The 15,811-nt window shown below is 42.1% G+C and overlaps 1 protein-coding gene across 1 annotated transcript in view; it reads right to left on the reverse strand.

Annotated features, from left to right (window-relative positions):
- Positions 1 to 2,094: 2,094 nt before the first annotated feature.
- Positions 2,095 to 15,811, reverse strand: part of LOC147106340 (cathepsin E-like) — a 37,158-nt gene continuing 23,441 nt past the window's right edge. The window contains exons 5-9 of the mRNA XM_086009363.1: positions 15,452 to 15,651; positions 7,988 to 8,110; positions 5,046 to 5,187; positions 2,564 to 2,662; positions 2,095 to 2,442 (exon numbers count right to left, since the gene is read on the reverse strand). Of these exons, the coding sequence (XP_085865489.1) occupies positions 2,254 to 2,442; positions 2,564 to 2,662; positions 5,046 to 5,187; positions 7,988 to 8,110; positions 15,452 to 15,651 (753 nt within the window). The 3' untranslated portion in view covers positions 2,095 to 2,253. The remainder of the gene's footprint in view (positions 2,443 to 2,563; positions 2,663 to 5,045; positions 5,188 to 7,987; positions 8,111 to 15,451; positions 15,652 to 15,811) is intronic.

A 15,811-nucleotide genomic window follows, 5' to 3' on the forward strand; every position in this document is an offset into this window, starting at 1 on the left:
TAATTATTTCAGTTGATGTATATAGTACAGAGAAAATTGTAATTGTAATTAGTTATTATTTAGTTGTTAAATGAATGTTATGTACTGTTTATCTAAAAGGGGAGGAATTGTTGTGTATGTACCTTTAAGAGAAGAACTGATTTTATACTGCAGTACCGGCAGTGACCACACCTGTATAAAAAGCCCTAGCAGGCTTCTGTACTTCAGTCTTGAATTACTCTCTGTTCAGTAAATACCTGTTTTATTGTTCTCCTGCAGTCTGAGTATTATTGATCCTCGGACACTACAATAGCCACTTGCTTTTTATATCATTTTAACAACTTCAGAAACATTCTCACTTTAGCACATACAGCAATTAGAGTTGGACTCAGGAATAAGTAAATCAATATCAAAATTTGCAGACGATACCAAACTAGGGAATATAGCTGACACTCAGAAAGAATGCAACATAGAAGACATTAGAAAACTTGCTATCTGGGCAGTTAACTGGCAAATGAACTTTAACATAGATAAATGTGAGGTGATGCAATTTGGAAAAACAGAAACATCACCTACACCTTAGAAAATAAGAAACTGAATGGGGTAGAAGAGCAAAGGGATCTATGGGATACAGGTGAACAAATCATTAAAAGCAGCATCGCAGGTCAGCAAAGCAATTAAAAATGCTAACAAAACACTGGGATTTATAACTAGAGGTATAAAATTCCAAAGTAGTGAAGTTAGATTTATCTTGTATAACCCTGGTCAGGTCGCATTTAGAGTACCCTGCACAGTTTTGGACAATAAAGGCGATGCATATTATCATGTACAATGTAAAAATGCTCTGTAACCTTAAATACATGTAGTGATATTTTGAAGCATTGATGCCAATTTCTGCACAGGAAGGTCCCACAAACAGTAAATGAGATGAATGACCAGCAACAATCCCGTTCGGCTGCGCAGCCGGCTCACTGGCTTTTGAATGGAAAAACCGCGCATGCGCGGAAATTTGAATGGGCTGCGCAGCCTGTTAAGGGGGCTGCACACTCAAAAAAGAAAATTAGGAGGAACATTGATGACCAGTAATTTGTTTTAGTGATGTTGATTGAGTTATAAATGTTGGCCAAGGGAAGATGTCTGCTCTTCTTTAAATTGTGTCATAAAATCTTTTACATCCACCTGAACAGGCAGACGAGGGCTTGGTTTAATACCTTATCTGATGAACAGTAGCTGCGACCAGTGGCAGAGTCAATGGGGGCCTGGGGTTCTGGGCTTGGCGGGAGTGAGGGGGCTCATGACCCTCCCAGTCACTTTGAGATTGAGCCAATGTGTCTTTGGAGGACTGTTTCCATTTCGCCCCGAGGAACCTCTGTCACCTGTCTTCGGCCTCCAGGTTCTGCCTGCATCTCTGTGCGGTTCCTGGCTCTGCCTTCATTCTAGGTATGTCAGCATTCCCCAGTTCTCAGCTTGGTCCACTTCTCGCCAAGTCGGCCAAACCTTGAGTTCAACCCCCCACCCCCGCCCAGTCGGCCAAACCTAGCTCTGCCATTGGCTACAACAAAGCAGCACTCCCCCATTACCACGCTATCCCAATGAGAAAAGGCAGGGTTATCTCTGTAAACATCAAATATCCTTTCATGGCAGGAGGCACATTTTAGTTTTAGTGCTTTACCTTGCAGGAGGAAGCTAAAACATTTTTTGCATGCATGCAATACTATTTTAATAGCAGTGCAAGTCCTGTGTAATAAGTAAGCGACACATTTACTGCTCCTCCTAAGTCCTTTCTCTGTGGCAGTGGGAGCCTCTTGGGAAGCAAGTGCTCTTCTATCTCCTTGAGCTGTGTCAGTAGTTGACCCAGCTACTGGCTCCACCGTGTCCACAGTTGCTTTGACTCTCTGTTCCTAGGTGCTTTCTCCCACATGTACAGTTATTTAAGTTATTATTTCATTATGATTTACCTTGTCTTCTCATTCTTTCAGCTTTAGGAGCAGTATCCTGCACTGTGGACCTTGGCCCTTCACCTTCATTTTACAATAAACAAAGGATAGTTGGTGGTGGAAGTTATAGTTGCTTTCCTCAAGTAATTCTTTTATTACATCTATGTTGTCGAATGTAGTCTCTGAAGGCCTGAGAGTTTAAATTGATTATTTTATTTCAGTAAAACAGAGGCAATAACCTTTCAGTTGAAAAATGTTATGTAGCATTGCATTATAGTACTGAACCATTAAAGACAATTTTACTGATAATAAATAGGAATAGTTCACTTCTGATGTTTCAGCCTTTTGTGACCTCACGACTGTCGAATACATGACGAGATTTAGCAAATCCCACTCTATCATTTCCCCGGTCAAAAATGGTGTAGAATTTTGCAAGAAAAACATCTCCCAGAATCCAAAGAGGTCCATTAGAATACATCTCTATTGCCTGGAATCCATATACACACACTGAGTGTTCTCCATGAAACTTGTGTAATAAAAGAACAAAAAGTCATATTGAAAACTTTACAAGAAATAACACAAGAATTTTTATTTATAATATTTTATAATAAAAACAAAATGTGAATGAATCCAGTTGAAAAGGGTACCTTTTTAATATAGTCTTCTGCTTCCAATGTATATTCCACCCCTCCAATAGTGAAAGTCACACTTGGCAGCACAGGTACTTTATTGCATTCTACCATATACTGGCAATTAAGAAACAGGTTATAGATTAAAGGGTTCTCTTGAAACATCTCCATGCTATTTAAATGACTTTGCTTAAGATCTCTCTGTCTATATCTTTGTCAAAGTACCAAAGTGGATGCAGATATAATCCTGGCTAGAATTAGTGATCTCAAAACAGATCAGGCTGCTGGCCCTGATCGTATTCACCCCAAGGTTCTCAAAAAACACAACTTTAGTTATATCCAAGTTGTTGGAAGGAATCATTAGAGATATACTGTGCAATCACCCTGACAGAGAAGGGTTATTAGGGAATCTCGGTGCAGCTATTGGGAAAAAAAAGTTCATATCTCACCAACTTCGTTGAATTTTCTGAGGAGGTTACAAAGTTGGTGGGTGTTGGGAGCCAGGTCAACATTGTGTATCTTGATTTTCAAAAGGCCTTTGACAAGGTTCCACACTAAAGGCTACTAAATGAGGTTGAGTCCTGTGGAATTGGTGGGCAGATCTTGGGTTGGATAAGGAACTGGGTGCATTCCCGTAAACAGAAAGTAGTTTTTACTGGTAGTGGTTCTGTATGGGGACCAGTCACTAGAGGAGTCCGGCAGAAATCAGTGTTAGGACCATTGGTCTTCACCATCTTTATCAATAATCTGGATGAAGATGTGAAGAGAACTGTCTGCCAGTTCATGGATGACACAAAGATGTGTGTGTGTAAGGACCTTAGATGAAAAAAATAGATGGCAAGCAGACCTAGATACAATGGAATAAGCCATGCTTGTGTAGGGACAACACCAAGCAGCTGAGTGGGAGAAAGACCTAGAGTTATAATCCATGAGTTATTGAAGGTCCATAATCAGTGCCGCAAAGGCTGTTGTAAAAACAAGTAGGGTTTATGCCAGAATAATTAAATATAAAACAAGAAATACTATTCTTTCCCCATATAAATCCTTGGTCAGGCCACACATGGTGGGACATATAGAGGCCCTGGAAAATATTCAGAGGAGGGACACTAAATTAATACCTAGTTTGAGGATCCTCAGTTACCATGATAGGTTAAGAGTACTGGGGAATTTTACCTTAGAAAAGCATAGACTTCAAGAAGATTTGATGGAGAGCTTTAAAATAATGAAAGGATTAGACTTAGTCGAAGTGATAGGCTGTTCAAACTAGAAGAGTTAGGGTGATACAAGTATAAATTATGTAACAATAGAACTAGTTTACATGCTAGGAGGTAGTTCCTTTTGCAGAGAATCATTGACCTCTGGAATAAGTTGCTGGCACATGCAATGAATGCCAATTCGCTGTAAGCACTGGTTCCTAACAGTGGCCGGCATAGCTACATATGGAAGGTAGGTGGGTCACTGAGGGCTGTCACCCAGTCACCATAGACTCCTGGAGCTTGTTTGATCACCTTCAGGGGTCGAAGAGGTATTTCCCAGAGATTTTTCCTAAAATGGCCCAAATTTTTTTTCGCTTCTCCTAGGAGATAGTGTGGCTATGTGAGTGGGAAGGGATAGGGGTGAAGAAGTTACACTGTGCCAGGATAGGACAGGCTCAGTGAACCAGCTGGTTTTTACCTATCCTTTTTTGTATGTCTTTTTAATCCTAGGGTCAATAGATTATGTGCTAAAATATTAGTACATATCATTAAATCTTTAATACATTCCACTAACATAGTAGAAACTTCAATAGAAGGAAATAGTTGATATTGTCCATTTAATGCTGTTTGTCTAATGGCGAACACCAAAAAGTACTGGGTTTCAAAGTTGTGCTATATTAAAACAGCAAACACGTTGACAATCAATTGACAGACTAACATTGCAGAAATAAGTTAACTCAGCTAGGACCTTTCTAGTTGTATGTCTCAATATCATACAATGTAGTGTATTTATTCACAGGCCCATTAGGAAAGCCAATATTGACATTTCTGTCAATGATTGGCATGTCATAAGTAGCCTGATATGTATTCTTGAGTATTTTATACAAAAATATGATATTCATTGGTTTGGTAACAATTGAATTTGACTAATAAACTCAGAAAACTGATAAGCAATTTTGATTCATGGAGATGCCACAGTTATATTAAGTACCCAAGAACCATAATCCCAGAAGTAATAAATAATTTCATAACTAGTGTCACCAGAAATCTATTTTTAAATCTCCAAAATGTTTCAACGTTTAATTTTAATAAAATACAGATAAATGTTCAAGACTGTTATGCCTGTAACACTTAAAAATGTGGTAACTTCTCTATTGAAGATTGTCACATTTTTCTAACATTACTTAAGATTTGTATTGAATTGCACGAATAGTTAGAATTTAGCATGAAACTATTCATTCCTAAGTCTTATAAAAATTAAATAGGTATGATCAGTTCAATAAGCAGCAAGTTAAAATTCGTACCTCTCCCATGCCAAACTGCGGTTTAGCCAACTCATGAAACATTTTATTTATTGCCATGTAAGGACCAGCTATCAAAGAGGTTCCAGTGTCAACTATTGCAGAACACCCATTGCGACAGATGACAGTGTTTTGAGATGTTATACTGGATAGAAAACATTGCACAATGTAAGTTATCCCTGAATCATAAGCACAGCATATAGATCTTTATTCATTCAACATGGCTGATAATTCCGATACAGGTCCTGATTTCAGATTCGAAATTGATACTGATGTGAATCATAGGGCTGAATCTTAACCTCTGACTCGACCCCAACCCACCCATTTTTGGGAGTTAAAATTCAAAAAATCTGAAACAAGAACCCAACACGCCTCAAATCTGTCCACTTCCGGTTTTAACAAAGGCCGGACGAGGGACGGGCAACCAATCCACCTGCGGGAGGCGAGTTGGTCATTTAAATATTAAAATGAGGCCGCCTGCCTTCATTTTAAACAGTCATTCTATTTTTAACTCATGTCGGCCCGGTTTCCCAGGCCTGGCAGGTGAAAGGAGGCGAGAATCTATGAGGTAAGTGCCTTTACAGCACTGCTTGTGGACCAGGAGGAGCATGAGTGTTTTCTCCAAACCCAACAAACTACCATGTGACACAATAGCAAAATACTGCGAATGCTGGAAATCCGAAATAACAACAGAAAACACTGGAAAAACTCAGCAGGCCAGGTAGCATCTGTGGAGAGAGAAACAGATGTTAACGTTTCAGGTCGAAGACCTTTTGTCAGAACTGGAAAAAAGCAGGAAATGGAAAGCAAGTTTAGGGGCTGGGAAAAGGGGGAGGGGATGAAAGAACAAAAGGGAAGGTCAGTGATAGGATAGAAAGCAGGAGAGATTAAGAGACGTTGAGAGACATTAAGAGATATTCAAGGCAAGAGGGGGTGGTAATGGGACAGGTTAAGGAACAAAGGATGGCTCTAGATGAAGTGTGAATTGCGCTGGCAGAATGAAGGACAGCTGCCATGTGGGAGGGAAGAAAAAAAGGCCAAACAAAAAGTGTGGATAAAAAAAAGAATATATATATATATATGTGATAGGGTTATGATCTGAAATTGTTGAACTCTATGTTGAGTCCAGAGGGCTGCAGAGTGCCTAATCGAAAGATGAGGTGCTGTTCCTCTACCGTGTGATCTGTCTGCTCCCCCCTCACCATCGAACCCCGCCCTATCCCCCAGCTCTGCGATCCGTCTGCTCCCTGCCCCCCACCATCGCCACCACCCCCCGACCGCCTTCGGGCCCCGCCCCAGTGATCAGGCCCTGCCCATGCGATCAGGGCCCACCCCCACAATCTCTAATGCCATCCCCCCTCCCCCCATTAAACCTACCTACTATCCTCGGCTGCAGCCTTGTGCTGTGGGCTTCCTGCCGACAGGCCTCCAGCCTGTCAATCAGGCTGCCTGTAGGCGGGTAACTGACAGAAGAAGTTAAAAACTGCAGGACATTTCGGGAAACCCGTTCTTCCGGGTTTCCCGACCTCAAAACAGCCTGCAAGGAACGCGTCTCTGGGTTAAAATCCAGGCTATGCCAGTTGCCCAACACAGAGCTATGAGAAGAGCCTAGAGTACAGGAACAAGGATGTCTTGCTGCAGTTGTACAGGGCCTTGGTGAGGCCACATCTTGAGTATTGTGTGCAGTTTTGGTCGCCTTATCTGAGGAAGGATGTTCTTGCCATGGAGGGAGTGCAGCAAAGATTCACCAGGCTGATACCTGGGATGGCAGGAATGACGTATGAGGAGAGATTGGGTCGATTGGGCTTGTACTCGCTGGAGTTTAGAAGAATGAGAGGGGATCTCATCGAAACTTATAAAATTCTAACAGGACTAGACAGACTAGATGCTGGAAGGATGTTCCTGATGGTCAGGGAGTCCAGAACCAGGGGTCACAGTCTAAGGATAAGGGGTAAGCCATTTAGGACAGAGATGAGGAGGTATTTCTTCACCCAGAGAGTGGTGAACCTGTGGAATTCTCTACCACAGAAGGCAGTAGAGGCCAATTCATTAAATATATTCAAGAAGGAGTTGGATATATTTCTTGAGGCTAAAGGGATCAAGGGATATGGGGAGAAGGCAGGGACAGGGTACTGAGTTTGGATGATCAGCAGGCTCGAGGGGCCGAATGGCCTATTCCTGCTTCTATCTTCTATGTTTCTATGCCCAGAGGAAAAGATTTGTTTTTGGGGAGGAAGTGGTACAGTTCAAAAGTTGTTGTATCGCCTAATTTGCTGGATAAAATATTGTTTTTAAAGACACATGAGTAAATGAGACATTCAACTCCATGGATTAGCTGCAGCACTAGACATTTTTTTAAATCACTTTGTACCAGGCATTCTTCATTCAGGATGAATAAAATTGAAGGCATTTACAGTTGCATGTAGTTTTAGTTAAGGAAATCTTACTCATGTAGATTCATCTTACTGCAGTAGTAGACATACCCAAACTTCTGTGTAAAAAAAAATTCAATTTGTGTGTTAACTCATATTTAGCTTGTGGTTTCCCATTCTTTCACTTCATCAGATTTTCAGATGTGTTGATTATTCAAAATAAATCTCTGGCTCTTGTAAGTATTAATATTAAAGTTAACATTATGCTTAGTAACATATCAGAGCATCCACTCCATTTGCCATCAAAAAAGATGTACTGAAAGCTACTAGACCGGTCTAACTGGGGTTCCCTGTTCCTTTCTGATTTATGATTAGATAAAAAATCTTAAACTCAGATGATTTGATTGATCAAGAAGGTTAAATGCCCTTCCTTAATAATAAAGATTCTGGCAGTTTCTGAATAGTATCAACATGCATCGACAAAACATAAATTGCACACTCTCCACAGCACTGTAGTTCATCGAAGGGGAGTTTACAGATTCTTTATGGTACTGTGCTTTCACACCCACTTACTTTTGCAGTTCTATTTGCCAGTAACCCTTTTGCGAGACATTGACCCAATTAATTGGGCCTGTGTAGTGTGTATGGTCAATACCTCCGAGCAACAATTCACCACCATTTTCACTGTCTTCTTCTCTAGAAAAATAAAAATGTAGTTAGTGTACAAATCAAAAAATTGCTTCATATGACAAATCAAACAAATGCTTCATATCTCATTGAAACTTATAAAATTCTGACAGGACTGGACAGACTAGATGCAGGAAGGATGTTCCCAATGGTTGGGGAGTCCAGAACCAGGGGTCACAGTCTAAGGATAAGGGGTAAGCCATTTAGGACTGAGATGAGGAGGAATTTCTTCACCCAGAGAGTGGTGAACCTGTGGAATTCTCTACCACAGAAGGCAGTAGAGACCAATTCATTAAATATATTCAAGAAGGAGTTGGATATATTTCTTAAGGCTAAAGGGATCAAGGGATATGGGGAGAAGGCAGGGACAGGGTACTGAATTTGGATGATCAGCCATGATCTCATTGAATGGTGGAGCAGGCTCGAGGGGCCGAATGGCCTACTCCTGCTCCTATCTTCTATGTTTCTATGTTTCTATATGAAAAATGAAACTACAGAATTACTATATTAGCACGACTCACACTTGCATTATATATTTGTTTCAGAAACTTGTGCTTGTATTATTTTCAATGCAGTTGTGGTCCCTCTCAAACTTGTGCATGGTTACACAATTACTTAGTTTAAATTAAGAATAATAGTGTGATTGCCCTTCGTGTGCACCATTTGTGCTATTATCATGACCGGCAGGTAAGATGGAATTGGTTTGTGGAAACACAACTTGTCAATGTGGAAATTTAAGGTTTCAATTTTGAGAAGAGGTGGCCTAGGACTAAGGAAATAAATTGTAGTTGCCAAAAAAAGGGTGCCATTGCAATTATTTCCCGCTACAAGTTTCTGTTGTGTATTTTGAATGTTGTATTTGAATTGTCCCACATAGCTTACTGTAGTTGTGATGTGCAATGCACTATGGGGAATAGAGTGTATTTAGTTGAGAAGATTCTCTGGAAAGCATGGCTGTTAACTGAACTCTGTCTCCTGCGTACTCTTTTAATTGTTATACAAGCAAGGTTATTAAACTCTTGAAATTTAACAAAAGTGACGACGAGGACATCTGAACTTACGTGGCTCTGCTGTGCGGAAGATAGTCTGGTTGTACGTGTTTAAAACTGTTATTTTTGCCATGGACAGTTAATTAAAGTGAGGCTGGCTCGAGGATAAAGGAGCTTGCAATGGCGGGGAGACAAGATGGCGTATAAGGTACTAACGACTTGAGGAAGGGGAGGAGAAGCAGTGAGTAAATCAGGAAGGACATTTATTCAACTGTGAAACGATCTGTGAATTGAAGCAATAAATAACTGATGGTGATTTTAGTTGAGTTCAACATTGGAAGGTTCCTTAGTGAATGATAATTAAGAGCCTGAGAGAAGGAAAATGGCTGGAATTATCGGTAACATTGGACCGTTTGATGAGAATGTCGAACAATGGAGCTCATACACAGAACGATTTGAATACTTCACACAAGCAAATGACATTGTAGGGAACAAAGTAGTACCTACATTGTTAAGTGTGATGGGACCAAAGACTTTCAATCTTTTGTGTACTTTAGTGCATCCAGATAAACCAGGGACTAAACAATATAGCGAAATTGTGGAGATACTAAAAGGGCATTTTTCACCCAAACCCCTAGTCATAGCTGAGAGGTTTAGGTTCCACAGGAGTAACCAGGAAGAAGGAGAAACAGTGACCATGTTTGTAGCTGCACTAAAAAGACTATCAGAGCACTGTGAGTTTAATGACGTGCTAAATAATACTATAAGAGACAGGCTAGTGTGTGGTATGAGAACTGAAGCCATACGGAAGAGACTATTAACAGAGAGTAATCTGACTCTACAAAAGGCCATTGAAATCAGTATTTCCATGGAATTGGCAGCTAAGGAAGCTCAACAGTTGGGTGCAACAGAAAAAGTGCACAAAGTAAGAACAGAGAGCCAAGGGCCATGCTTCTGTTGTGGTAAAACGGGGCATCTTGCGTCTGCATGCTGGTGTGTGGACATGGATTGCCACAGCTGTGGTAAAAAGGGACATATTCAGCGCGCATGCAGAAATAAAAAGGACACAGAGAAAACATCAAAGACGGAAGGAAGAAAAAGAACATTCAGACAAAAGATAAAGAAGCATGTCCGCTCTGTAGAAAAGGACAAAACAGAGGCAAGTGACACCTCAGAGGAGGAACTATCACTGAACATGCTGACTGTAGCTGGGGATTCGCATGGCTACTGGGTCTCACCCTTGCTAGAGGGGCAGCCTGTGCGAATGCAGATCGATACCGGGGCAGCAGTATCTCTTATGTCAGAGACAGTCTATAAAAAGACATTAAAGCACCTTCCACTTCAGCCAGCTAACATAGCGTTAAAGACATATACCGGTGAAAGAGTAACCGTGAGAGGTATCACTGAGGTCACAGTTCAGTTGAATGGACAAACTAGGAAGTTACCACTCTATGTAGCTAAAGGAGACTACCCCTCCCTGCTGGGACGTTCGTGGATGGAGAGAATAAAATTAGACTGGTCATCAGTCCACATGATGTCACACAATGATCCAGGCTTACCCGCCATCTTAAAGAAACATGCAGAAGTCTTTAATGGAGAACTGGGTAGCATGAAAGATATTACTGTAAAGCTTCGTATTAAGCAGGATAGCAAACCCAAGTTCATGAAGGCATGACCCGTACCTTATGCCATCAGACCAAAAGTCGAGGCTGACTTAGAAGCCCTAGTTGAAAGCAAGGTACTAGAACCAGTCAGCGTGAGTGAATGGGCAACGCCCATCGTACCAGTGCTCAAGAAAGGGGGTGGAGTTAGGATATGTGGAGATTTTAAAGTAACTGTTAACCCTGTATTGTCAGTGGAGCAATATCCGCTCCCCCATATTGATGATTTGTTTGCAGGACTTGCTGGGGGCCAAAAGTTTAGCACAATCGACCTCTGTCAAGCCTATCTGCAAATGCATGTGGATGAACAGTCACGAGAAATGTTGCCTATTGTGACGCACAAGGGCCTATTTAAGTATCGTCGACTTCCTTTCGGAATTACATCAGCTCCAGCGCTTTTCCAACGTGCTATGGACCAGATCCTTAGTGGATTGCCTGGAGTCCAGTGCTAATTAGATGATATCTTAGTTACTGGGTGTGATGACCAAGACTATCTGCGTAACTTGGACACAACGCTACAGAGACTGAGGGATTACGGACTCAGAGTTCACAAGGATAAATGCGATTTTTTTCAGGCATCAGTTGAGTACCTTGGTCATGTGATCAATGCCACAGGCCTTCACAAGGCACCGTCCAAGACCAAGGCAATCGTGGATGCCCCAGCACCTGAAAACATCAGCCAGCTGCGTTCTTTTCTAGGGTTACTGAACTACTATGGACGGTTCATACCGAACCTAGCCTCGATGCTGAGGCCGCTGCATTGGTTGCTATGTAAAGATAAGAAGTGGGAATGGACTAACAAGTGCCAGGAGGCGTTCATGACAGCAAACGACACGCTCCTGAAGTCAGAGGCTTTGACGCATTTTAACCCTTCATTACCAATACAGTTAGCTTGCGATGCATCGTCATATGGTGTGGGAGCGGTCGTTTCTCATATCATGCCAAACGGAGAAGAGAAGCCGATAGCATTCACATCTAGGACTTTGAACAGAGCTGAAACTAACTACGCCCAAACAGAACGAGAAGCACTGAGCATCGTTTTTGGTGTTCGCAAGTTTCACCAATATTTGTACGGGAGACAGTTCACCCTACTAACAGATCACCGCCCTCTCACGACCATCTTTGGGCCACATACAGGGATTCCGTCACTTGCTGCGAGCAGAATGCAATGGTGGGCGCTGCTGTTGTCTGCACACACATTTGACATTAGATATCGCAAGTCTGACCTGCACAGCAACGCTGATGGTCTTTCCAGGTTGCCGCTGCCTGTCACCAAGCCTATGATGCATAGCATGGACATCTGCTATTTTAGGCAGGTGGAGAACCCGCCTGTTACTTCGACACAGGTCCGACGAAACACCAGAAATGACCCAGTGTTGTCTGCAGTGCTGGACATTATCATCAGGGGCAAGCTTGACAGCGATGACCCAAACCTGAAACCATATCTCTTAAGGAGAAACGAACTGTCGGTGCAGTCTGGATGTTTGCTGTGGGGGAGGAGAGTGGTTATTCCACCATCGCTACGGAAACCAGTGTTACAGCAACTACACTCCGGACACTGCGGAATGGTTCATATGAAAGAAATAGCGAGGAGCTACTTCTGGTGGCCGGGTATGGATGGACAGATTGAGGACAAAGCTAAAACCTGTTCCTCATGTCAGAGAGTTCGTAATGTGCCACAGCTTGCACCTCTTCACCCCTGGGACTTTCCGAAGGAAGCATGGCACCGCATTCATGTAGACTTTGCAGGTCCATTCGAGGAGAGAATGTTCCTGGTGGCTGTTGACGCGCACAGTAAGTGGCCAGAGGTTGTTATAATGAGGTCCACCACCGCTGAGAAGATCATCAAGAAGTTAGGTGAGGTGTTCAGCCGATTTGGATCTCCGATGCAACTTGTCTCAGACAACGGTCCACAGTGGGTGTCACAAGGAATGGCTACATTCCTGCAGGTGAATGGCGTACAACATATCAGGGCTGCACCATACCACCCTGCGACCAATGGTCTAGCTGAGAGGTTTGTTCAGACCATGAAACACTCTCTAAAGGCATCGCAAGGCCAGGGAATGCTTCATCAGCGCCTGAATAGTTTCCTGTTGAGTTACAGGAACACACCACATGCGACCACAAAAGCATCACCTGCCACTCTACTGCTCAAAAGAGAGCTACGAACTAACTTCGACCTGCTGAAACCGCTAAAGGTGAAAGACGTGGTACAGTATCAGCAGGACAAGCAGATCAAGCGACGTGAACAACGCTCCAAAGACAGTCTTCAGTCCAGGTGAACATGTGTTGGCACGGAACTACAGTGGTGGACCTAAGTGGGTTCCTGCTACTGTCATTGCACAGACTGGTCCAGTATCCTACGCTGTACAGGCACCCGAGGACATTGTCTGGAAGAGACACACCGATCAGCTTCTACGAAGTGCAGCAACACCCACTGAACCACCAACAGCAGTTTATCTGCCATTGGGTGACGCTGTGGGTCATCCGCCTTCTACACCGAGAGGCTCACCTTCTGAGGAAGCAGCCGCTTCAGCCCCTATCTCATCAGCAAGGGAGTCCTGTATACAGGCACCTCAGCCGCCTACACCTGTGTTGACGTCACCTGTGAGAGACAATGAACTGGAGAGCCAGGTTGACCGCCGGTATCCTACCAGAGAGCGGCGGGCCCCTATTCATTTGAACTTATAGTTCAGAGGCTTACCCTTTATCTGGGGCAGAATAATCCCCATGGGTATAGCCATGGTTGGAGGAAGTCTACCCTCACTCCCAGGTTATTGTGTTTTTAAAATTTTGTGGTTCTATTGGGACATCTAATGTAAGAGGGGAGGAGATGTTGTGTATTTTGAATGTTGTATTTGAATTGTCCCACATAGCTTACTGTAGTTGTGATGTGCAATGCACTATGGGAAATAGAGTGTATTTAGTTGAGAAGATTCTCTGGAAAGCATGGCTGTTAACTGAACTCTGTCTCCTGCGTACTCTTTTAATTTTTATACAAGCAAGGTTATTAAACTCCTGAGATTTAACAGTTACCTGTGAGAAAAATATCATTGTTCTCAACGTCACAGGTTCACAATTTGTTCCCTTGCAAAGAGACCAATACAAGTGTCTAGCAGTTTGGAGACTGTAAGAACATATTGTCATTCCTATTATGTTGCCTTGCTTCCTCTTCTGGCTGTTTATCTGCAACTTCAGGATCGTGATGCACAGGTGATAGTAATATTGCGTGCAGGTGAACTTCCTCATCATCAGAAAAAAAAAGAAAGACTTGCATTTATATAGCGCCTTTCACGACCACCGGATGTCTCAAAGCACTTTACAGCCAATGAAGTACTTTTGGAGTGTAGTCACTGTAGGAAACGCGGCAGCCAATTTGCACCACAGCAAGCTCCCACAAACAGCAATGTGATAATGACTGTTTTTGTTATGTAGATTGAGGGATATATATTGACCATGACACCAGGAATAACTCCCCTGCTCTTCTTTGAAATAGTGCCATGGGATCTTTTACATCCACCTGAGAGAGCAGATGGGGCCTCAGTTTAATGTCTCATCTGAAAGACAGCACCTCCCACCCTGTCTAGATTTTTGTGCTCAAGTCCCTGGAGTAGGATTTGGACCCACAACCATTCTGACCCGAGAGGCAAGAGTGCTACTCACTGAGCCACAGCTGTTACTAAGATACCACTAGGGCTTGCCTTGGGTACATGCAGATGTTGCCATTCATGGCATGCTATATGTTTTGGTGTCACTTGTAGGAATTATAAACTACAGCCATAGCATATCGGTGTGAATTCTATTGATATTTGTTGTACTAAGGACAAAAACAATTCGGATGGCTATTTATCAGTTTAGAAAGAAACTCCATACAATAGATGCATGAATGATTACAGGAAACTTTTTTTTATCCGGGACCGACGTGGTGCGGTTCATCAACAATTCCAGATAACCGAAAGCTATAGTAAAAGATACGTAAAGCAACAAACCCTGTTGCTTAACAACAGGTTCAGAACAATGGCCACAAGTTCCAAGCGTCTCTGTAGCTTAGCAACAGCTGCAGATACACCCTTGCACAGCAACAGATCGAGGAGGGCAAGTAATAAAACTTACCTGAACCTACTCCTGAATTTTGCCGGTTAACCGAGATTTCCGGTTATTTAGGTGCCGGTAAATTGAACGTTTCCTGTATTGTGTACGGCTAAGTGTTTACATTCATATAAAATACAACTTACATATCTATTACTGCGCTTAATGATGGCAACCTTAAAAGGTATATTCTTTTTTAAATTGACAGACTTACCAAAGTTATCAGGGTCACTGGAGCTAACTTTTCCATTTTGTTTCTATGCATGTTATCCTGAAAAGCTTCTGTAGATGTAAGCATTAGTAATGATAATGATCTCCCAGTAGCTGCATGCCACAGTGGCCTAATGGGAGATTCAAGATTTCCCTTTCAATTTTGCAATGTCAACTGTCATAGTGTAGTCGCAGGCTCTGGCTACTAGGTGGCTCTGTAGAATGAGTTTCTGAAGTATTTCTCCCAACTCTGTTACTTTTATGAAAATAAACATAGTCATCAACTAACCATGAGCAATTTGGCAGTCTATATAATTTGTGCTTATCTTCTTTGAGGTATAAATTATTGCATTACAAACATTACTTTGTTGTATATAATATGGAGATGCTGTAAAACAAACCTGTTTATTAGGACAGAAAATACAGGTTCTTCCAACAGACCCTGGTACATCATTCTGTCGAACACTGGAATGGCTCCACCTTCAGCTAAAGAAGGATATCCCAGACCTAAAATACCATCAAACTGTGCTAGAGTAAATGTTGAACCTGGCTCATAGACAGATTCACCAAATTCTTGTCCTTGTATAGTAATGTTTCCAATCTGTAAAGAAAGAAGAGGAAGAACAGTAGAAATGTGTCGGGCAGTTAGAAAACTGAAATTCAACTAATGGGTTTGTGATGATCTGAACCATGAAAACTGTATGGCATTTTTACCTTCTAACCATGTATGTAATATGAAATCTACATTTTAATTTTATATA

Source organism: Somniosus microcephalus, chromosome 16 (genome assembly GCF_052327205.1).
Source record: "Somniosus microcephalus isolate GS21.2 chromosome 16, FLI_Smic_1.0, whole genome shotgun sequence".
Lineage (NCBI taxonomy): Eukaryota > Metazoa > Chordata > Chondrichthyes > Squaliformes > Somniosidae > Somniosus > Somniosus microcephalus.